Genomic DNA, 22,816 nt, shown 5'->3' with positions numbered 1-22,816 from the left:
ATGGAGTACAACGGACAGCCATACATGTAGGGTAGAACTCGTATTCTGAGTGAGTGAGTATGGTTTTACGCCGCTTTTAGCAATATTCCAGCAATATCACGGCGGGGGACACCAGAAATGGGCTTCACATATTGTGCCCATGTGGGGAATCGAACCCGGGTCTTCGGCGTGACGAGCCAACGCTTTAACCACTAGGCTACCCCACCGCCCCCGTATTCTGAGAATATTCTCAGCGATGGACGGTCCACTGGACTAAAGATGTTGCTCGTCACGGAGAAGACCAGGAATCGAATCCCAACAAGTATTCACAGTGTGAAGTCCTTCTCTTGGTGTTCCCCGACGGTTTGTAGATGGGTCAAGTCCAACAAAGCTGTCGTAGATGAGGTGACAGTAACTCCATAATTTAACATAGACTTACGGTTATCGTATCCATGCACTCGCACTGTTGAACAGGGCCCAGTTTTGCTCAAAAGGGCACAACCCTTTACTAGCTTAGTTTTGGTGATCTGTAAATAATCGAGTTTGGACCAGACAGTCCTGTGATCAACATTATGAGCATCGATCTACGCAATTGGGATACGGCATGTCTCAATCAAGTCAGCGAGCCCAACCACCCGATCTCGTTTGTCGCCTCTTACGACAAGTATGGGTTGATGAAGACCAGTTCTAATCCTGATCTTCACAGGGAACTTGCTTACTATACTGATGCAAGACCCGTGGAGACCCGGGTTAGAAAGTCTTCAGCAACGCATGCTTGTCGTAAGACGCGACTAACCTGATCAGGCTGGCTGACTGAGTTGATGCATGTGACCGTATACCAATTGTGTAGATGAATGCTGATGCAGTCAGTCACTGGATCGCCTGGCCCAGACTAGATTATTCACCCTCATATAGCTTGAATATTGCTCTAGGAGGCAACCAATTGTTTCGGGTGTCAGGTTCGCAGCATTGGTTGCATGTCATTCGTATGTTGATGCTCATGATGTAAATCACTGGATTGTCTGGCCCAGACTCAATTATTTACAGACCGCCGTCATATCAGCAGGAAAAGCGTAAAACCATTTCCTTTACAATATAATGCAGGCAACGTCCATATTTCGTTCTGAAAGTCTTCAAAGGGAGGTTATATTATCACCAATTATTACTATGTAAAGTACGAGTTATACTTTGGCAATCACTTTTCAAGAAGAAGCCAACAGAGGTTTTTTCATCAGAACATAGGCATTTTATAGCCACTTCCATAGCCACATATATACACACGCACACTTTTGAGAAGAGGTTGTAAAATATTCTCATTCGGAAAAAAACCCAACAAACTAACAGCAAGTGAGCATGGTTTACGCCGCTTTTAGCAATATTCCAGCAATATCACGGCGGGGGACACCAGACATGGGCCTCACACATGAAAGGAATCGAACCCGCGCCTTCAGCGTGACGAGAGAACGCTTTAACCACTAGGCTACCCCACCGTCCCAGAAACGAACAGCTTCCAAGGCACATTTGTCCCCAATCACACCATGAATGAAAACAACACACACGGTAGAACAGTGATGTGTGTTAAGTATAGACTATCATATCAGATACTGCTGATGGCCATAAGAAACCTCTCATATTTACGCGTTTATATGAAATAGATACACAAAAGACGAATTGTTTCACTCTTGTGATTGCAACAAGTATGCTAAAAAAAGACGGTATCTTCAGGGCGGTGGGGTAGCCTAGTGGTTAAAGCGTTGGCTCGTCACGCCGAAGACCCGGGTTCGAATCCCCACATGGGTACAATGTGTGAAGCCCATTTCTGGTGTCCCCCGCCGTGATATTGCTGGAATATTGCTAAAAGCGTCGATGTTACAGTTACATAGAACGGAAATAATGTAGCAAAATTGATACCCGAAAGTATATGTTTCCTTCTTGTCCTAATTCGGACTCACCAAGTCATCCGATTGGCGGGGCGGTGGTTACAGACCTGGGTTCGATTCGATTATATGCTAGGCACATAAAGAAACTGTGCATTGTCAAAATATTATCCCAGTTGATAAGTACGATAACAATGTCAAAGGTACATATAAACTTTAATGGAGGGATCATGAGACCACAACAAGTCGGGAGAATTTCAATTGAAAAGTCAATCACAATGACGTCACGAGTCCACAAGCGGGACAGGGGTCAAACGACCATGTCACAAGCTCAATAACGGGTATGTCCACCATCGGCATTGAGAACAGCAGCGCATCGACGGCGCATAGAGCCTATCAAACATGCAAGGAAGGCTTGTGGGATGTCACGCCAGATTCTCTCAAGTTCTGTTGCAAGGTCAAGGACGTTATCTGGCGGATGAGGAAGACGGCGTAGACGTCGATCCATCTCGTCCCAAACATGCTCTATCGGGGAGAGATCCGGTGAATTTGCAGGCCAAGGCAATAAGTCAACGTTGTGGTGTTGCAAGAAATCCATAGCAACCCTTGCCGTATGAGGGCGGGCATTGTCCTGTTGGAATGTTAACCCAGGGCCATTACGTTGCAGAAAAGGAATTGTTACACGTGGACGTCCAGAACGTGGCCGATCGATGACGTCATTTGTGTTCTGGTAGCGTCTCACCAGTGCAGAAATGGTGTTACGGTGGCAGTGGAAATGTGCAGCCACTTGTCGTTGAGACATTCCCCCACGGACCATCCCAATGGCCTCATGACGTTGTGCAGACGTGAGCCTTGGCATGCTATGCGTTTCAATAGCCGTTTAATTTTTTGAACGATCGCAAAGGCAGGGGTTGAGCTTTCCAAAGTGACAGTATTGTGTGGCATTCATTTGCTCTGTTTCTCTTTCCCGGAATGCACGTGCAACAACGTATTGCACGTCTCAAGGACGAACCCACTGACGTCACGGAACGTGGCACGTGCATGCATGTTGGATACATGTCACTAATCTCTGAGTTTAAATCCTTATGTGTCTACACAGGTTTGATAAATTTAGATTTTAAATTTTTGTATGCCCTTTTTCTTTATGTGCCTAGTATATAAATGTCAGAGATAATTAATTTGTAACGCCAGCTCTCAGTTCTCTGGAATGAAGCTGTTGTATTTGTCTGAGTGACATTCTAGAAGTTGGTGGTATAGAGATGACAAAACTTTATGGATGACCAACGTCTTTATTTTCACATATCGACATCACGGTATAGATTCTTATACCTTTTTCAAGCATATATATGCTGATCTATACCGAAACGTTGCTATTGTGCAAAATAAAGAAGTTGATCATCCATACAGTTTTGTCATCTCTGAACTTGAATGTGTAACCTTGCAAACCCATGTCCAATGGCAAAAGTTTAGGCTGACTGCACTTTATACAGCTGTAGCGAGATTCCCGGTCTTAGAGAAATACGTTTCTGTTATGTTAGATTAAGTTCAAACTTAACAGGGGGGTTGGGATAGCCTATTGGTTAAAGGGTTCGCCGAATACCCGGGTTCGATTCCCCTCATGGTTACAGTGAGTGAAGCCAATTTCTGGTGAACCCCGCCTGAAACAAATATATCCATGAAACCCAGTCTAGAATACGTGGCAAGTCTAGATGTCTGAAAATGAAGAAAGTCTCTGGGCTCCTTTTCATTATATGTTATAATTATTTTTATGAAGATTTTTTTTCTGTAAAATATATTTCGTAATATTGCTAGAAGTGACGTAAAATCAAACTCACTCACTCACTCACTCAAAAGTAACAACTATGCTACAACCCGCGTCCCGTCAAATACAGTTTTCATTACAACTCGCGATCGCCTTATTTACACTGGTATAAAAATACTCCATCAAATGGGAACTCATCTAAAAATCTGTTTGACACATCAGCTGTAACCTGAAGCAGTTTGCCCTTTATCACCACATGCAATGACATTTCGGTGGTGACGTTCAATTACCTCTGAGCCCACCACGGACGGGGATGCTGGTCCCATATAAAGGAGGGATGAGGGTGAAGTAGTGGAGTCAACGTCCAGCTTACAGCATGTCACCGTGGGTCCTTGTGGTCGTGACGGTCCTGGCGCTCGGGGGAGTCAGGGGACAGGAGGAAGGTCTGTCATAGCTCACTGTTTCATTTAGTCCTTACTTTAAAGTCGAATTTGTAGAATATTGTTGTTTTTTAATAAAACAATCTGTTGAAAGGAACATTATTGTACAAAGGCGTTATAACCTCACACATATTGCTGACTATTCCTTGCACTTCAGTTGAGTGTAAATTTTGTTGGGTTGAGTGTAACACATGTTATTTTCGGGATTACGCTTTCTACGGATTCTAGTATTTTTGTTGGGTTGAGTCCCATTCGGGATTCGAAACCAACAAAAGTATTAGAATCTGTACTTTACTGAGAAAGTGTTATCCCAAATATAACTGACATTTACATATGTTACATTTGACCACTTTCTGAAATGCATTGTGCATTCACAGTTCAGTTGTTATACGTGTGTAGTCTGTTTAGGTATAGTGTTAAGTTCAGTAAAATATACACTATTGCAACATTTTCTTTTGAATATATCCTGATCTCGTCACCTCGCCTCACCTGTTGTCGCTGATGATGTACATACCATATTCTTATCAGTGATAGCCGATGTCGCACGGTTAATTAAGTCCAAGGTAAAGACATATTTAGCATCTGTCAAGACCCGTAACTTGCGTATGTGCATCTGATTATACACTGGACACTGCATTCTACTTATTTGGGGGCAGTGTGCGAAATAGCCTCTGGCCCGCTAGCCCGTGGCTAGTAAACATCCAGTCGGGCCAGTAAATCTCCAGTCACTGGCCCGACTGGCTAGTGTATTTTCATGGGGTTATTTTGTAAATATATCACTCTCTCCGACTTGTTAATTATAACACAATTTTAAATTATACAAGATTATGGCTTGATAAGAATGATCATCATATTAGTAGCTTAATGATGAAACTCGTGTCTACATTCAAATTTCGGACTAGTGAATTATTCTGTGAGATAGTTACTTTCAGGCATAGCTAGCCCGACTGGCTAGCAAAATTTCTAAACTATTACGAACACTGTTTAGGGGACGGTGGGGTGGCCTAGTGGTTAACGCGTTTGCCCGTCTCGCTAACGACTCGGATTCGATTCCCCACATTGATACATTTTTCGAAGCCTTCTTCGGGTGGGTCGGATGGTGTATCTCGGTGGATTGGTTGGGAGCGTGTCATCGTGCCCTGACGATGTCGCGTGTCGCGTTTTGGTTAATTTTGCCTCATTTTGCTTTTATTTGAGAGGGCGACAACGCGACAATGCGACAACGCGACAATGTCCCTTCCAGGATTCCATACAAGTGAGAGTTGAGTTTTACGACGGTCTTAGCAATATCACGGCGGGGGACACCAAAAATGGGCTTCACACATTGTACCCATGTGGGGAATCGAACCCGGGTCTTCGCTCCTAGTATTAAATGTATTGTAAACTGTAATGTGTAGGGGGTGTCCTACAAACTACCTACTATATCTGTCTACAGCTCCACGAACCCGTATGGTTGTGTTAGACAAAGGTACAAAGAATGTCTTCCGTGTGGATGTTGGCTCGGATCTATCCGACCACCATATTGAAACCTTCAACATCCCCTCCCTCGGCAGCGTCTCCGACATGGACTACGACTTCGTCGACGACCGGATTTATATTCTCAGTTACCTGAAAGAGTTCATGTCGATATTTGTCAATGGTACCGACGAAAGAAGAATTCCGTACGAAGGGGCATACCGTAAGTACTTCAATAATTGAAACATTAACATTAATCTAATGTTTAGAAGTATCAGTGTTATGGAGTTTTCGAGGAGTTGATGCATTTTATTGTAGACTGACAATTTGTGACTGGACTGCATTGAAAACTTTAAAGTGAATTATGTGGAATATGTTTCAAAATCAAACTGTCAAATTCTCTAAGAGGTTGTAGCTATGGAAACTGTGATCTGTATTTATTCACTCCGACTATATATATATATGTGTGTGTGTGTGTGTGTGTGTGTGTGTATATATATATAATTAACTGATCATCTACAGCACAAACAATGGCCGTGGAGTCAAATGAAAAGATCATCTTTGTGGGCACCTCCGACCGAAGCAATAACAAGATCCTGTCCATGGGAATTGACGGCAGTGGAAAGACAGATTTGGCCGAGCGGACATGGGATCCTTTTCGCATGGCTGTCGACTTCCAAAACAGGTGGGTAGACCGGCAACGGTAACACCGGATCCTTCTGCGTTTCAAACCACGTACATAACGCCCTGATTTATCGGGAATGGAATACTTGTGGAAATAATCCCTCAACAGTGACAATGTTGGTTACAAAATGGCGACCTGTGGTTCCTGGAAATAGCAGACTATATTCACGTTTGGTACCAAGACAGTAAATAAGACACATTTCCTAAATTGAGACTGCTTACTACTTTTAGTATGTTGTTCATGATCTTGTAGACTTGCTTTGTGGTGAAATGATTTCTGTGGCAATGGAAGCTTGTTTCGCCAGGACTACCATATTGGACAGGACACGATTGATACACATTTTATGGGAAAATACTTACAAACATACAAAGTTAAAAGTAGGAAAAGTGCCCAAACATTATAACCAGTAGTGTTGAAGTTGAAGGGACCTACGTAAAGACTTCGCGTTATCCGGCGATGTTTGACACAACCGCATACGACTGCCTAATAAGGAATGTACAGGAATTTACTTCCAGACAACCGTATGTTCGACATATAGTCTGTTTGAAGTATTTGCAGTGAAAACGTACCGATGAATTTCACTTTACACAAAAAAGTAAATCAAATAAAGATTGCGAATCCTCATAATTTTACCTTGCCAATAATCGCTATTATTGGTTTGTATTACAAGGGGGTATGCGCATTAAATGAAAAACCGAGAACATGCAGCGTTGGTGGAAGTTAACGCTCATCACGTACCACACGTGCACTTGTTTCACTGTTCAAATTACTGCGCTTACCCCCTTACAAACTAATAATAGCGATTTGAATCTATGATCGTTTGTTAAACAACTTTTATCCTAAGTTGAATAAAATTCTGAGATTTAGATGTTCAATCGTCAGGGTAAAATTATCAGGATTCACAATCTTAATTTCACTTTATTCGATTTACGTTTTTGTTTAAATTCATCGGTACTTTTTCACTGCAAACAGACTATAGTTATAACACGCTAACACGGTGTTTGTACCCCCAGGTATCTGTACTGGATGGAGTCGTGTGCCTGTGGCTGGATGTACAGGATGCGCTATGATGGGACTGGAATAGAAAGATTTCCGCATGAAATAAACCAGAACAAAAGCCCGCATTCCATTGACTTCACCAGTAAGTCTCCATAACCATCCTAAAAATATCTTGCTGTCATTAAAAGCTACTGTACACATCTGAGTTTTCCTTGCCTCCTCGTTCAGCCCTTGTTGCATACCACCAGTATCAAAGCATATATAGCTTGTTGAATGTGTTGGTCTTGCACTTATCAGACGTCTTTATGATGATGTTCCTAACCTATCTAGACTTTTGAACCTTTTTCTAACCTCACATATCTAAAAGACATCAAATTCTATGTCAACATACAGCTTTTTATGGCAACAGTCATTTTTGTACACTTGAAAGTGGTATATCTTTCAACTTCAGTTTCATTGTGAAAACTATTGCAAAACAAACCACATTGTTGCCAAACTGCTTATGCAGCATAAGGAATATTCGCTCGCTCACTTCAGTGAACAACAATGACTACACCCTTCTTGCGTTTTGTGAATAGGTGGCCCAATGGTTAAGGTGTGCTTTGTCGCGCTGTATGCGGGTTCTTGTCTTCATATGGTTAAAATGTAATAACCTTTGCGAAAGTTTGCTCCACTCACCTTTAAACACTAATTTTACCATTGGTAAGTACGTTCATATTTAAAGCTATTTCAATCCATAAAGACACCGCCTCCATCAGGCGTACCTGACTCTATGTAGTTGAAATTATGTTGATACACGGACTGCACTCGATACTCGACTATTTGGAGCGGTTGGGCAGCCTAGTGGTTAAAGCGTTCGCTCATCACGCCGAATGCCCTGGTTCGATTCCCCACTTGGGTACCCATTTCTGGTGCCCCGCCGTGATATTGCTAAAAGCGGCGTAAAATCCAACTCACTCACACGACTCTTCTGATGTAACATTCTGTTTGCAGCCCGCACCCTCTACAGTGACGGCTACAGGGGCTTGTACAAGATGTCACTGGACACCGGGGAGTCACAATTGATATTCCCAGGCAGAATCAGCCACTCACAGACCCACACCGTCTACGACCCCCGAACTGGCAGGATCTTCTTGACCAACGACAAACGATTAGAGTAAGCTGAATCATACACAAATATGAAACAAAATGTATATTATATTCCAGCCTTACAACAGGCACACACTCTGGGATTCCGCCCCGCCGTGATATTGCTGGAATATTGCTAAAAGCGGAGTAAAACTAATCCCCTTCACTCACTCTGGGATTCGAACCGACCTAAGCAGGCCACTAGATACGACGGGGCATTAAGGTAGCCTTGTGGTTAAAGCGTTTGCTCGTCTAGCCGCCCGGTTTCGATTCCCACATGGGTAGTGTGTGAAGCCCATTTCTGGTGTCCCCGACCGTGATATTGCTGGAATATTGCGTAAAAGCCAACCCACTCACTCACTCAAAAGAGACGACTAAATGGATCAGGTGGTCTTTCTCTGTAACTTGTTTGATAGTGTGTCATCATGGCCCGACAGCGGAAATCTTTGTTCAGTCACAAGATTGTCTGGTCCAGACTCGAGTATTCACAAGCCGCCGTCTTACAAGTGTTACATTGTTGAGTACGGCTCTAGCAATAAGCATACGCTAATGCAACTTTTTCAAGCATACATATAAAAGGAACTCCAGTTAATAAAACCAAAGACGTAAATACGTCTTTGATGAATCTTTGTTCCATCCAAAGTACATGGGTTCTTATAAATTGGTTATTATCTTTGTTCTGTACATGATCATTTGTTTGTTGATAAACATCACACTCAGCAATATTCTAGCTATATGGCGACAGTCTGTAAGAAATCGAGTCTGGCCAGACAACCCAGTGATCAACATCATGCGCATCTATCTACGCAATTGGGAACCGATGACATGTGTCAACCAAGCCAGCGAGCCTGACCATCCGATCCCGTTAGTCACCTCTTACGACAAGCATGGGTTACTGAAGGCCAGTTCTAACCCGGATTTTTACGGGTCTGTACATGATTAATGTTGTGTTGCAGAACCGTCGTTGTCTACGCCTCTAACGGAACGCGTCTTGGCTACCTTGACTGGATCCCACTGACTAAAGACGAGAAAAAGGTCATCCGCATTAACCCTCTGTGAGAGGAAGGGCATATGAAGACACGCAAAACAAGGACAGCAGTCTGAGCTGCATGGTTGACAAGCCCAGTGTGAAGAACACAGATTAACGCGGGCTTTGCGCTGCAAACCTCATAAAATACCTCCAAGGTGAACCGTACTTATTGTGTGTTCTTTCCGATAAACCTTCTGTCACTTGTCATGATTTTGCACCTCTAGAAAGCCTAGACACAGACGTAAAATATTTAGATTTAGCCTCTAAGGTTCGTGAATGAGCGAGTGATTGAGTAAGTATGGTTTTACGGGATTCGAACTCTTGCCTTCGGCGTGGTGAGCGAAACCTTTAGTTACCCAATCGTCGAACTTCTCTCCTCCCCCCCCCCTAAGTTCCGTCTTCAGTTCAAATTAAAACGTCAAAATATGTAAATTCCTCAAAGACAAAGAGAGTGCTATTACAAAGTTTACTGTGAGTAAACCTAATCATACCAACTATTGTTGAGCATCCATAATACTTTCTGTATGTATGTAGTCATTATATCAACATTGAACGTACAACGTAAAGTGCTTAGTTTGCATTTTTATGTTGCTAATGAGGAGGTTAACGTTAGAACATAAACCGTGTTATCTGAACGTCATCGATATCGTCGCTAAAAAGTGTTTTCAGTGTGTTGCGCCCTCGCACAAATCTCTCTTCTCGTTGTGTCAACCCGACTATTATACCTGGTACTTGATGGGCTGACACAAAGTTCACACGTATTATATATATTATGGCCGCCTAATTTCCTGTACTTTGTAAGCATGTAGGCGTATCAAAGGTCGTTCATGCCCAGATGATAACAGCGTTGGACATGGCACAGTTTATATCTGCAACGCGATATGTTGTTTGATCATGGTTACAACATTCAAGACCGCCTCCGTGGTGGAGTGGTTAGAGCGTCCGCCCGGAGTGCGGAAGGTCGCGGGTTCGATCCCCGACTACGTCATACCAAAAGACGTTAAAATATGGTACTTGTTGGTCCCTGCCTGGCGCTCGGCATTAATGGGAACAACAAGGACTGGTCGGCTCGGAGTCAGTATAATGTGTCTGAGTGGGGTATTCATGCTTCACTGCGGCATGGTATCTCAGTGGGCTAGCACTATAAACCAAGCTTCAGTCTGGGCTAGTACAAGCAGCCGCACATACATATACACACGCATGCACGTCGTCATATGAGCGAAATATTCTCAAGCACGACGTTAAACCCAATTCCACCACTACTACAACATTCTAAGGTATCAGCAAGGCTTTCAAACATCGTCGAGGGCATTTGTAAACTGACAGACTTATATCCTCGGTTAAGGGTCCACGAACCAAAAATATCATACAATAATGTGATGATGATCTATAGAAGCAACATGAACAAGATAGGACACAGTTTCGGGGTATTTATTTATCATATTTATTCAACCAAAAGCTGGAACGAATGTTGTTCGATCCGGGCCTCTTGCTCAGGAACGGAGGCTTTCCACATTCAAGTACACGCCATCTTTACTGCGCAGAATCAGCGAACTCTCTGGCTGCGCAGGTTTCCCAGGGATGATGCTAAACCGGAAGTGACGTAATAGCATAGCTATCACGAGCTTGACTTGGAGCATGGCGAATGACTTCCCCACACATCGCCTGGAAAATATTATGATTTTTTAAAACAAGTATAATTTGATAATAATAATAATGGGTAATTAAATTAACTGGAATAAATACACGCCACCGGTGGATTTTAAACGTTTTCGAGCTTTTCCTCGCTATGTTTCCATGTGCTAGGACACGTATGGACGGTTAGAATATGTCCCGAGCAAGCCATGCTGAACCGACAAGGAAATACGGTGGTCAGGCACGGAGACTTGCTTCCAAGTGTGCCATAGTTCACCAGGCAAATCGTTGTTCCTGACGTCAATCACGAGCACTTGATAATCGTTGCATTTGTTTTAATGCGGCGTAAAACAACAACCCCAAACCATCTTCAGAGTAAGATTGTTTAGACACTGTCAATAAGAAACATTACCTGGGTCCCATCGAAAACGTCAGGAAGAAGTCTGATGCACCCATCTCCTCGTTTGAGAAGCGGTAAGGATCAAACACCTGAAAAAAATTAATCTATCTATATATAGTGGACACACAATGGTCAGGGTGGTACTGAGTAAAGAACCATGGTACCAAGTAATGCCCTATGGTACCAGTTACTGACATTTACAGAATGACATATGCAGACGTCCAAGACAGTAATTCTAAGGATGTTGGGTTCCGGGTTAACGGGTCTCCTAATCATTAAGGAGGTTCCACTTTACAGGATGTAGTCCATGGGCCAGACCCCTGAAATGGGGGTGATCGGTACCATTCGGAGGGACTAATTGAAATGGTGTAAATTGATAATGATATCGTCAGTGATTTGTATGTACAGTTCTGTACAGAGCAAAAGCGTACGGAAATATAATATTCAAAGATATATACACGAACAAGAACAAAGTGGAAATCAACTAAGAAAGAAGTTTTCCATACCTCGGGGTCGTGCCACACATCCGGGTTTCTATGAAGCGCAAACAGCGACACGGTGACCCTGATCCCTGTACATTACATGAAGATCATGGTCAAAGGTTGTCTTTCTATGCTGTTTCCTATCTATGTACAGTGTGTAACTCGAATCGGGAAGAAAATGTCACTGTTGAAGAAGATTAGAATGTTACACCCATCTCACGACAACTGCTGTATTATTATGAAGGAAAGGGGACATTACCTTTCGGGACAACTCGACCATCTGGTAGAGTTATCTCCCTTTCTGTGAAGCGCGAGATACTTGGTACAGGTGGCAGTAGACGCATGTTCTCTTTCACACACATCGTTAGAAAGTCAAGCTTGCTGACATCATCCCTGGGGACACATGACACTTGAATGAAGATTCATGTGGATCAAAGCCTACCGGTTATACATTAACAGTCACAAACACAGGCGGCCAACCAGCAGTGATTTACGCACGTTGCGGCAGAGGTATCAAACGTGGTGCTGGTCTAGCAATAACGTCATGATCGTAACTCCCAGACACAATGTACCCGTATATCAGCGTCAGCTATTCCTTTTCATATTCTACATTTTAATAAAAAGAACCCTCAGTACATTACGATCTCTGTAAACGAGTGACCCTCCAGCTCCTGCAACAGCGTTCATTAATACGATCGCGAGTACTCGTAGAAATGAGCCCGTAAATATCAAGGTTAGAATTAATTTTGCTTTCAGGAACCTATGCTTGTCGAAAGAGACACGTGAAGGGTTTGCCTGTCGTGCTCACTGAGTTGGTTATCCCCAAATCTCATATCGATGCCAATGATGTCAGTCAGTGGATTGTCTGGTCCAGATTATTTACAGACCGTTCGGCATGGCTGCAGTGTTGCTGATTCCGCGTTAAACAACAAGCACGACGTAACCACAACAAGCACTACGTAACCTCTCCAAGCAGCGACACTCACCACGTGATATCCTCCCTGTCCCCCATAACGTCATCAACTTCCGCCCTGCACGTGTCTTGGTGTTGTGTGTGTTTGGCGAGGTGCCAGAGACACCAGGTCAAGGAGCTGGACGTGGAATCATGACCCGCGAACATGAAGGTGTCCACCTCGTCAAGGATCTCCTGCTGGCTGAGAGTCTGACCGTCACTGTCCTGAAACATAGAACATGTGCCAAATGTTGCCTTGTAGTGTTCGGACATTCAGTAGATAACTAGCTGCCACTCTTTGGGCTAACCTGCCATATGAACTTAGAAGGACATTCTAGATTTATCAAAGTATACTGAACAGCAAAAAGAAACGCAAGTTTCGAAAAAATGAAATTTCATGAAGGTAAGCGTTCATGTTTATGGAGCGTTCATGGTAAAGTGACGTAATGATCCCCGATGAGATGATGTCATGCAGTTTGACGTCCATACGAACCATTCGCACAAACATACTAACAGCGCAGCAAAACCATAATTTTAGCACGTGTATCGACGGTTCTGGATGAGAAGCATGCATTTCACTCTGAGTTATCCTTTATAAAGGCTTGTGTCAAAAAACAGTCCAGTATTGATTCTAAGAGGTGAACGCCACACAAACGATGCCTAGACTAACGACTGAGCAGAGGGGAATGCCCATTGGAAAGTTGCACGGAGGTAGCTCTGCAACCGCTGTAGCTAGACAATCTTTCCACCATTACACGATTTGCTCAACGTCATCAGCAAATTGGGGTTGCTGCTGATCGTCCCCGTACCGGACGGCAACGAGTGACAACTCATCTAAGGAATCGAACTCAAACAGCAACAGTAACAGCAGCCTTAGTTCTCGGGTCAAGGGGAGCAGTACCAAGCGATACGATTAGGCGTCGTCTTCGGGCTGATGGAATCCACTGCCGATGGCCATATGTGGGGCCAATTTTAGCACGACAACAACGCCAGCGACGTTTGCAGCCCTCACAAAGCAAGGGTGTCGATGGATTATCTGGCACAGAACAACATTAACATTCTTCCATGGCCGTCTCTTTACACGGTTGTGGCTCCCATTGAACATTCTGGGACGAAATTGGACGGAGGATTACTGCAGGTAGACAGCCACTCAGACTTGCACAATTGGAATAGAGATTGGTGTTTGAGGGGAACCAATTGCCTCAGGCATTCTTTCAGACTCTAGTGAACTCAATGATCCCACGTTGCACGGCCTGTGTGCAAGCTCAAGGTGGCTATGCGCTACTAAAGAGACTGTCACTTTTCGCGTTCAAGGGGTATCTCCATTTGACGGACTATGACCAATTTGAACTTATTGCAATTCAATGTCAACAGCAACTTTTAGCTGTTACATTGACAGTGTTTTCTATAGAATAAATAATTAGACATAATTTTGGTTGTGTTCTATTCAAAAACATAACAAAGGCCAGACTTGCATTTCTTTTGTTGTTCAGTATACTATTATTTTCATCACTGATAACAGACAATGTGGCAACCTTTGACGTCATCAGAATATCGAGGAAATCCATCGGCCTGCATCCGGGGTCTTCTGTCTCCAGCAACTTCCGGCGATGTCTAACGATCTTCCGGGAATGCTCATGAATTGAATCACATGCGGCTTGGAACCTTTTGCTGGCGGTAAACAGACATGGATGCCATATGATATTATGTCTTAACATATCAGGGATATATTTAGAAATCAAGCAGTTGACACAAATATAGGTTACTATATTAGGGTGGACATGGTAATGATAGCGATATCCGTTTTGCCATACACTATATGCACAGTTACGTTTTATTTGAATACACTTGCTGCATGAGAAAGTACGAACCACACGCTACGAAACCGCATTATCATTCATACTGGTAAAGGGAGGTTACTCTACACAGTCCGGAGCTATCTGCGTTGTCTTCGTAATTGTGAACAACTGGTTAAATCACCCAGTCCGTCAGTTATACAGCAGATTATTTCTTATCAATTTGTCTCACCCATCTTGTGACAGGCTGTAGATGATGTCGTTATGATGTAATGGCGTCATGATCCGCTTGACGATTAGCTCTGATACGTCGTATACGCCCTGTATGTAGGAGTGGCGCTCCCTGGTGGCAAGACAATAAAGCACAGTCATACGTACCTCTTCACAAGATGAATTGGTCAAGGTTTCGACCTTACGATCACTGTTGGCAAATTTATATTACGTTTCATAACGCAAGATTTAAAATCCAGTGGTTTGCACTTGGGCTGAGACGGGTAACCCGGATACCGGGACGGGTGGGTAATGAGTTGGACCCGGGTACCCGTCTCAAAACATTCATGTGACTTATAGATGAAACAATGTAATATGTCATCCTTTCATGATTAAAAGATTGAATGTATTGTCTTTGAAGATTTAGACATAATTTACAGTCATCTGTTTTGAATGTAATACATGGTTAAGATATTGAATAAACTTGAAATTGTAGCCTCCGAGCTGGAGAATATATTGCCATTTCTTACAAATTTGATGTCAGGAATTAACAAAACGGGTATCCGGGTAGGGTAATATGGGGTGGGGTACCCGGGTAGAAATTTTGACCTGTCCCAGCCCTAGTTAACACTGAACAAGGTGATAGTCAAAGTACTGCACGAGCAACTGATTATTGGAAACTATCGAGGCAGTGATCGGTAGGTGAGTCAGTTCTCATCGTTTCTAGATGTTGGAACTGATCTTCAGCAACCCATGCTTGTGGATGGCGACTAAAGCCTATCTGACCTAGTTGATGAATGTCATCCTACCCCTACTGGTGTAGACCGATGCTCATGCCGTCAGTCACCGGTCCAGACTTGAATCCTTACAGACTGCAGTCATATAGCTCGAGTATTGCTGAGCGCGGCATTAAATAACAAAAACAAACAAAACATTCACATCGAGAGAGCCAGCTGAAAACGGACACCTGAACGTCCTACGTGTGTTTAGGCCCTCTTACCTGTCAAGCTGACAGTTAGTTTCGTACCCGAACAGACATCTCATCATGGAGTCCATAGTGAGAAGGCTGGTGTGGAGGAACATCTCCTCAGGCCCCTCGCTGGCACGGAGCTTACTCTGCAACACACACACACACAAGCTTATGTACAGGAACATGCGTCAGTTGTAGTGTTATTTCGGTATGAATTTCCGAAGAAAAAAGTCCTTTAAAAACACCTTTAGCTAAAACTAAATAGCTAAATATGGGTGCATATATAAATGTGGGAAAGTATAAATGTTGTTCCAATTCAAAACGAAAGAATGGTTATTTGAAAAAAAATAATGAAATTCTTATAATACTCTGTATGCCATGAGACCTGAATTTGTACCAGAAATTACTACACATTTGTCAGTTGTGAATACGCTGCATACAAGCTGCGTAACAATACGGAAGTACAGTAATCAATCGTGATACGAGGCTCATGATGCAATACATCGATTACAACCTCTGTGTCGCATTTGGGTACAACTTTTGTAAGCCATCAATCAAATAAATTTTTTCAGAATATTTACTTTGTTGTTTTGAAAATGAATCCCAAAACATTATCTGAGTACTTTCGTTTGTGCATCAGTTTATTCAGTTATAAGTCTCTTTGTAACGTAAATGGCCTCAGAAATCTCCACTCCCTCAGGGGACTATTTGTTTGAGTGGCATTCTAGAAGTTGGTGGTATAGAGATGACAAAACTGATTCTTGTCATCTCCCTCAGCGACGTCATCCCGAGATCGTGGTCAACAAGCATCCCCTATTCTCACCACCAGGATGTTAGTGCAGTCACGGAATACGTCAGTGCTGTGTTTCAGCAGGTTCGAGTGGAAGGCCGGTGTGACAAGAGCGCGGGTTCGAGACCATTTCTCCCCTTTACTCAGCAGCAAACCATCGCCTGCAAGTTAAGCAGTGTCCGATCGTCAATACTCCCGCCGCTTCAGTACCAGCCTTTATAATAACATAACATTTGAAACTTTCTTCGAGTGTTCTAAGAATGGTATCTTCTTCAGGCGCGTAGCAAGCCATTTTTTGTGTGTAAGCCCGATAAGTTGCAAAGCTATATATTTAGATAGTATTGAGGGTTTGCCTAACCTCTTTAGCAACAATCATGTGTAATCCCGGTCTCTTTATCATAATGGTAGCTACGCCCCTGTTTTAGCTACGCCCCTGTTCTTGAAGTCGAGGCGGCGAGGTAGCCAAGTGGGTCGTGATATTGCTTGAATATTGCTAAAAAGAGTCGTAAAACTAAACTCACTCACTCTTAATGTCACTTTGACTGACTTGACAAATCAAATCTGACGAATAAACAAGCGTCATCGATAATAATTTTTTTATGACGTTAGACGTAGCAACTTACCAATCCATGGTCGCATCAGTGCGTAAGAAAATTCATCCTTAGGATCTGAAAATATTAATGATTTATTGTTAGCGTCGCCATTTCTAAACCAACCAGTTGGTTGGACACCAGAAATGTTCCCATATGGTGAATCGAACCCTGACATTCGGCGTGACAAACGAACACTTAAACAGCGGGGTAACCCACCGCCCCATTTCCATTGAAACTGTATCCTTGAAATTAACAATACTTAGATTATATGATTCTGTAAAACAAACTTCACCGAATGTACCGTTATGTGTACCAAATGTATTCTACAGCAGTCTTTGGCATTTCTGGAGTAAACCGAACCGACGTGTTGTAAGTTCGAATCATTCACCTTGACACACCTGTTGATACTCACCTGTCCCTGAGAGCAGCGTTCTGGCTGTGGACGGGTGCACGGACATGAGGAACGCCTCCCCCGGCCCCACCCACACGGGGAAGGCCCCGTCGTACTGGTTCGCGTACCTTGAAATACGCAACATCCCTTCGTAGTCCCCACGTGCCTAGAATGAAAATTGTAACCCATATTACCCGTGAAGGTCCGGGTTAGAATTGGTCTTCAGTAACCCATGCTTGTCGTAAGAGGCGACTAACGGGATCGGGTGGTCAGGCTCGCTGACTTGGTTGACACATGCCAATTCCGCAGATCGATGCTCATGCTGTTGATCACTGGATTGTCTGGTCCACACTATTTTATTTACAGACCGCTGCCATATAGCTGGAATATTGCTGAGTGCGGCGTAAAACTCCCTCACTCATTCACTGCGGCATTAAGCATATCGTATTTGGACTCCTCACAGAAGTTACAAATGGCCAATGTGGAACACCTCGGGTATGTTTTACATCCTGGATCCGCCCTTTTACAAAAATGCTGAACCTGTTTATAGCAGCTGATCTGGAGCTCAACTGTTATGATCAGTACGGCATGGTTCAGTGCTTGATGCTTAACGCTGCACTTAGTAACATTCCAGCTAAAAGAGAGTGGCCTTTAAAAAATCGAGAGAAAAAAAGCAGACAATCCAGGGAGTGACATCATGAACACTGATCCACACAACTGCGATACTACTACATCGACGATCCGGACCACCCGGTCACGTTAGTCGGCTCCTACGACAAGCATGGGTTGCTGAAGACCAGCTCTAACCCGGGTCTTCACGGGTAGGTTCTCTGTACAAAGCCAGTATGTTCCTTACTTCAGACACTACGACAAACATGGGTGGCTGAAGACCAGCTCTAACCCGGATCTTCACGGGTAGGTTCTCTGTACAAAGCCAGTATATTCCTTACTTCAGACACCACGTTGTCAGCACTGCGCACATATCCACACAAATGGTTTACAACCACGGTGCTGTTGTACAAACCAACCTTAGCGCTAAGACTACTTTAAGTCTATGTTAAGTTTTGGGAGTTACGATCCCCTTAGCGCTAAGATCGCTTTGTACAACGGCACCCAGTTAAATGGTGAATTTTAAGGCTGTCCGTTTTTACCTTTCAAAAGTAGGCCTTCCTTTCACACTCACTGAAAATGGGTCAACTTGATCTGCTTTCAACTGTATTTATTTAATAAATGTTTTCAGAAGCAAAGCGACTCGATCTGTATCCTAAATTTAGGACATTACCGAGCTATCTAAACTGGACAACATTAACTGTTCAAACTGTGTGAGTGCCCTCTAGTGGTAAGTTTAGTAAAGACACCTGATAAGACCATGTGTTAAAACAGACTGTATTGCACCGAAACTTGAAACATCAACTAACCTCGTCCAGATTGCCATACCACCAGTGAGGTTTTGGACCAGCAAAGTCTTGGAAGGCTGTCTGTAAGTACCGACGTCGTCTATAAAGTGTGAGGAGCTTTGCGGCAATAACAACGATGATGAGAACAGGCCCGACTGTTGCAAGCAGTGTGAGAAGTACAGCCATTGCGGGATCTGTGAGGTCACTAATTATCTGACAGTATCCGACAGGTATAAGGACATATATACCGGCTAGTCGTTACAGTGTTATCGCTTGTTGGACTAGGCGAAAACAATAGGTCTTTCTGTGCCGAAAAGATGTTCAATCGAGCGTTTTTTCAGTGATTATCTGTGTTTGTGTGCCCGTGATCTTGACAATGAACCTATACATTCAACTACAGAACCCTGCTCATTCCTTGCTAATATTGACAGGTTATATAACCTGTTTGAAGCGTTGTGTTACATAACCCACTGTATGTTAACGTGGATGGACGCTTTGTACAGTCAGTGTTAATCAATGGACCTCTTTTCCAAAATTATCTTTTGTATTACGAATGATATTGTTTGTAAAGTAGTGATGTTCTCTCGCTGTGTTATGTGTTACATACGTGTTTTATATAAGTTTCAATTAAAAGTTGTACAAATATGTTCTTTGCTTGTGTCGTACAGTTGTGTGTTCAATATTATCATCATTCGTGCTGTTCTCTTTGCATGTGGGGTTGAGTTTGGTTTTACGCCACATTTAGCAATATTCCAGCAATATAACGGCGGGGGACACCACGAATGGGCTTCACACATTGTACCCATGTTGGGAATCAAACCCGGGCCTTCAGCGTGACGAGCAAACGCATTAACAACTAGGCTACCCCACCGCCCCGACGGACGTGTGTGAATGGAATGTGCGCGGTTTAAGCATGTTTTTATTCAACTAAATTTGAATAGGGATTGGTGAACAAGCTATAAGCTTATATGAACACCTCTCTCTCGATTACAAGAACAACTAATAATTATATAGTTTGTCATGTATAAGCTGAGAAAAGGGCATCAAATCTGCCTAATTTTACAATATACAAATCAGCAGGTTCAATGGAGTGTGTGTGTGCGTGCGCGTGCGTGCGCGCGTGTGTGTGTGTGTGCGTTGCGGACGGTGTAGAGCCTTATCTTGTAGACGGGTGAGGGTATTTCCATAAGAATCATTTTTTTGTACATGTAATTTTCATTCTCGTGCAGAGAATACAGCATTTGTATATTATTCTATAAATATAAACTACGTGTTATTGTGTAAGTGAAAAAGTTGGTACTTTTCAAGAAAACAGCTTTTCTGTGTTTCAGTAGAAAATTGCGCTTTCGATATTGAATTGAATATTGACGTAAAAAATTGTTTGCCCTCTTTCCAAACATAATACGATATCTTGTAGTATGATTGAGTCATTAGTATTGCACAACAACAACACTTCTTCGTTATTCATCTTAATCACACAAGATCAGGAAGTTGAGTTCATCTCCTGTGATTGTAACACAAGCCCGGATACCATAATAAAACGTTTCAACGAAAAATAAGATTAAAACGAAAAAAGAGAGCTAAAACAAAACGCTAAAAAAAGCTCGCAAAAAGCGTTCTTAACAAAGCTAGCGCAAGCGTCCGTTAAATCCCGGCGAAGCGTTCGTTAAATCTACAGCATCCAGTCTGTTTTAATTTCCATGTGGTGGGGGAACTACTCGGAGAAGGTATAAAGATATATGGTCTCTGAGGTACTAATATTCTACCTTTGCTGAACCACAGAATATTGTAGCTCTCAGTTCACTGTTTGAAGGACAGTTGACAACTGTGTTGTGTATGACGTCCATACAATAGTTTTTCCATGACTTACAGGTTTTATCATTTGTGAGAAACACGAGAAAATTCTGGTTTACCAGGATGATAGTGTCCCAGCGCCCTGAGCACACGTGAAATCAGGCGATTTTATTAATGTATTATAATATTAGCATATATCATGAGAAAACAGTATCCAGATTGTTACGGCACTCTAGATTGTTTATTCCCATTTATGGTCACTGCATCGGAGACCCGTGAAGATCCGAGTTAGAATTGGTCTTAAGCAACCCATGCTTGTCGTAAGAGGCGACTAACGGGATCGGGTGGTCAGGCTCCCTGACTTGGTTGACACATGTCATCATATCCCATATGTGTAGATCGATGCTCATGATGTTGATCACTGGGTTGTCTGGTCCAGACTCGACTATTTACAGATCGCCGCCATATAGCTGGCATGGAATATTGCTGAGTGCGGCGTAAACCTCACTCACTCACTAACATTTGTAAGAAATGTTGCTTTAATAAAACGTGAACGGTTTCCCCCTCGTTTTCTCATTTGTCAAGTTGACTGCTAAATAGTTATTTACCAATAAACCTTGCTGTATGCAAAGTTCAGCCAAAATAAAGGTATTATGAAATGGGGTTGTGATAATATGACAGGGAAAGAGAGAGGTCCCCAAGTGTATCACGACTACATGGGGCTAGGGAGGGGTGGGGGTTGAAAGAATAATACATATTCTTTTATAAAATTTAGCATCTGTTTGGAACCGTTTATAACAAACAGGCAGGATCATGAAAGGTTGTTGCAGGTATTTATAGGGGTAATAAAAATGTTACATAAAGGGGAGCGGGAGGGAAGGGGGTAAAAATATGATAAAGTCCTCACCGCCCTCCCCACTCCCCTCATGATAAATGACAAGACACACGTGCAATAAATTTCAAAGGGAAAATATATTTGGCCACATTAAGGAAATTCCTAACATTTAATTTTTTTTATTAAGCCATAGGTCGGACTGAATGTGCCACACCCACACACAAACACGAGAGTTGTGACACAGTTAAAGGGGCACTCCATTCATGTGTTTTAATCAGACCTTCAGTTTTTTTGTGCTTAGACTTTAATATTGACTTTCAGTGTAACTGTGGCTAACTGTAGAGGCATGCCCAAATATCACTGTGTGAACCCATGGGGACTGACTAACCGAATATATTACACTACCCACGACCTATACTTGAATCATGATGTTCACGACCAATGGACCCGGCATGCGCAGTGTAATCTGAGTGAGTGAGTGGTTGGTTTGTTGCTTAACGCTGCCCTCAGCAATATTCCAGCTATATGGCGGCGGTCTGTAAATAATCGAGTCTGGATCAGCCAATCCAGTGATCAGCATCATTAGCATCGATCTACGCAATCGGGATACGATGTGGCAACCAAGTCATTGAGCCTGACCATCCGATCCTGTTAGTCGCCTCTTACGACAAGCATGGGTTGCTGAAGATCAGTAGTTCTAACCCTGATCTTCAAGGGTCGAACGAATGAGTGAGTGAGTGAGCGGGTTTAATACTTTTTGGATGAGTATTCCCATTATACCACGGTGTACCTGCCTACTGAGGGAGGAGAAGCCGAGGTGAGGCAACTCATAGACGTTTATCACTTTGGTTAAACCCTCGTGTGAAACCCTTTGGTGCCGACTTGCACAGAAACATAGTGGAGACGTACTATGATAAAAGTTCCTGGCAATCCATTTATAGTCCGTCAACCTAACTTTTGGAACATGTTTTTTTTTGCAAGTTACGTTTAAACAACAAAAGGTATCCAACGTTTATTCGCTCACTCAATAATGATATCTGACGACCTAATTGGGTGTTAAATTGCTAAAATTTACATCAACTCTTAAAGAGTACTGGCAAATACTGGAATAGCTATCAACAATGTCGCAATGTGTGTCAACATGTTATGTACATGCATGCACGAACATTTCATGGGGAGTGTTTGTGACGTCACAGCTAGTGTTCGGGTGTCGGCA

The 22,816-nt window shown here is 43.0% G+C and overlaps 2 protein-coding genes across 2 annotated transcripts; one reads left to right on the top strand and one right to left on the bottom strand.

Annotated features, from left to right (window-relative positions):
• Positions 1–5,500: 5,500 nt before the first annotated feature.
• Positions 5,501–9,515, top strand: LOC124280075 (prolow-density lipoprotein receptor-related protein 1-like). The gene is made up of 5 exons (XM_046715953.1): positions 5,501–5,736; positions 6,036–6,198; positions 7,212–7,339; positions 8,191–8,353; positions 9,282–9,515. The coding sequence occupies exons 1-5, from the start codon at positions 5,508–5,510 to the stop codon at positions 9,382–9,384; spliced, it is 786 nt and encodes a 261-aa protein (XP_046571909.1). The 5' UTR covers positions 5,501–5,507; the 3' UTR covers positions 9,385–9,515.
• A 1,255-nt stretch (positions 9,516–10,770) lies between these two features.
• Positions 10,771–19,164, bottom strand: LOC124280074 (cytochrome P450 4F12-like). The gene is made up of 12 exons (XM_046715952.1): positions 18,993–19,164; positions 17,596–17,740; positions 17,214–17,258; positions 16,624–16,751; positions 15,831–15,946; positions 14,853–14,963; positions 14,360–14,495; positions 12,859–13,049; positions 12,132–12,265; positions 11,897–11,961; positions 11,403–11,479; positions 10,771–11,020 (listed from the first exon to the last, which is right to left on the bottom strand). Exons 1-12 carry the CDS (start codon positions 19,155–19,157, stop codon positions 10,849–10,851), a joined length of 1,485 nt encoding a protein of 494 aa, XP_046571908.1. The 5' UTR covers positions 19,158–19,164; the 3' UTR covers positions 10,771–10,848.
• Positions 19,165–22,816: the final 3,652 nt, after the last annotated feature.

The sequence above is a fragment of the Haliotis rubra genome, unplaced genomic scaffold, assembly GCF_003918875.1.
Source record: "Haliotis rubra isolate DU_JTF1 unplaced genomic scaffold, ASM391887v1 Scf26, whole genome shotgun sequence".
NCBI classification, from domain to species: Eukaryota; Metazoa; Mollusca; class Gastropoda; order Lepetellida; family Haliotidae; genus Haliotis; species Haliotis rubra.
This window is presented reverse-complemented; position numbering and strand designations above follow the sequence as displayed.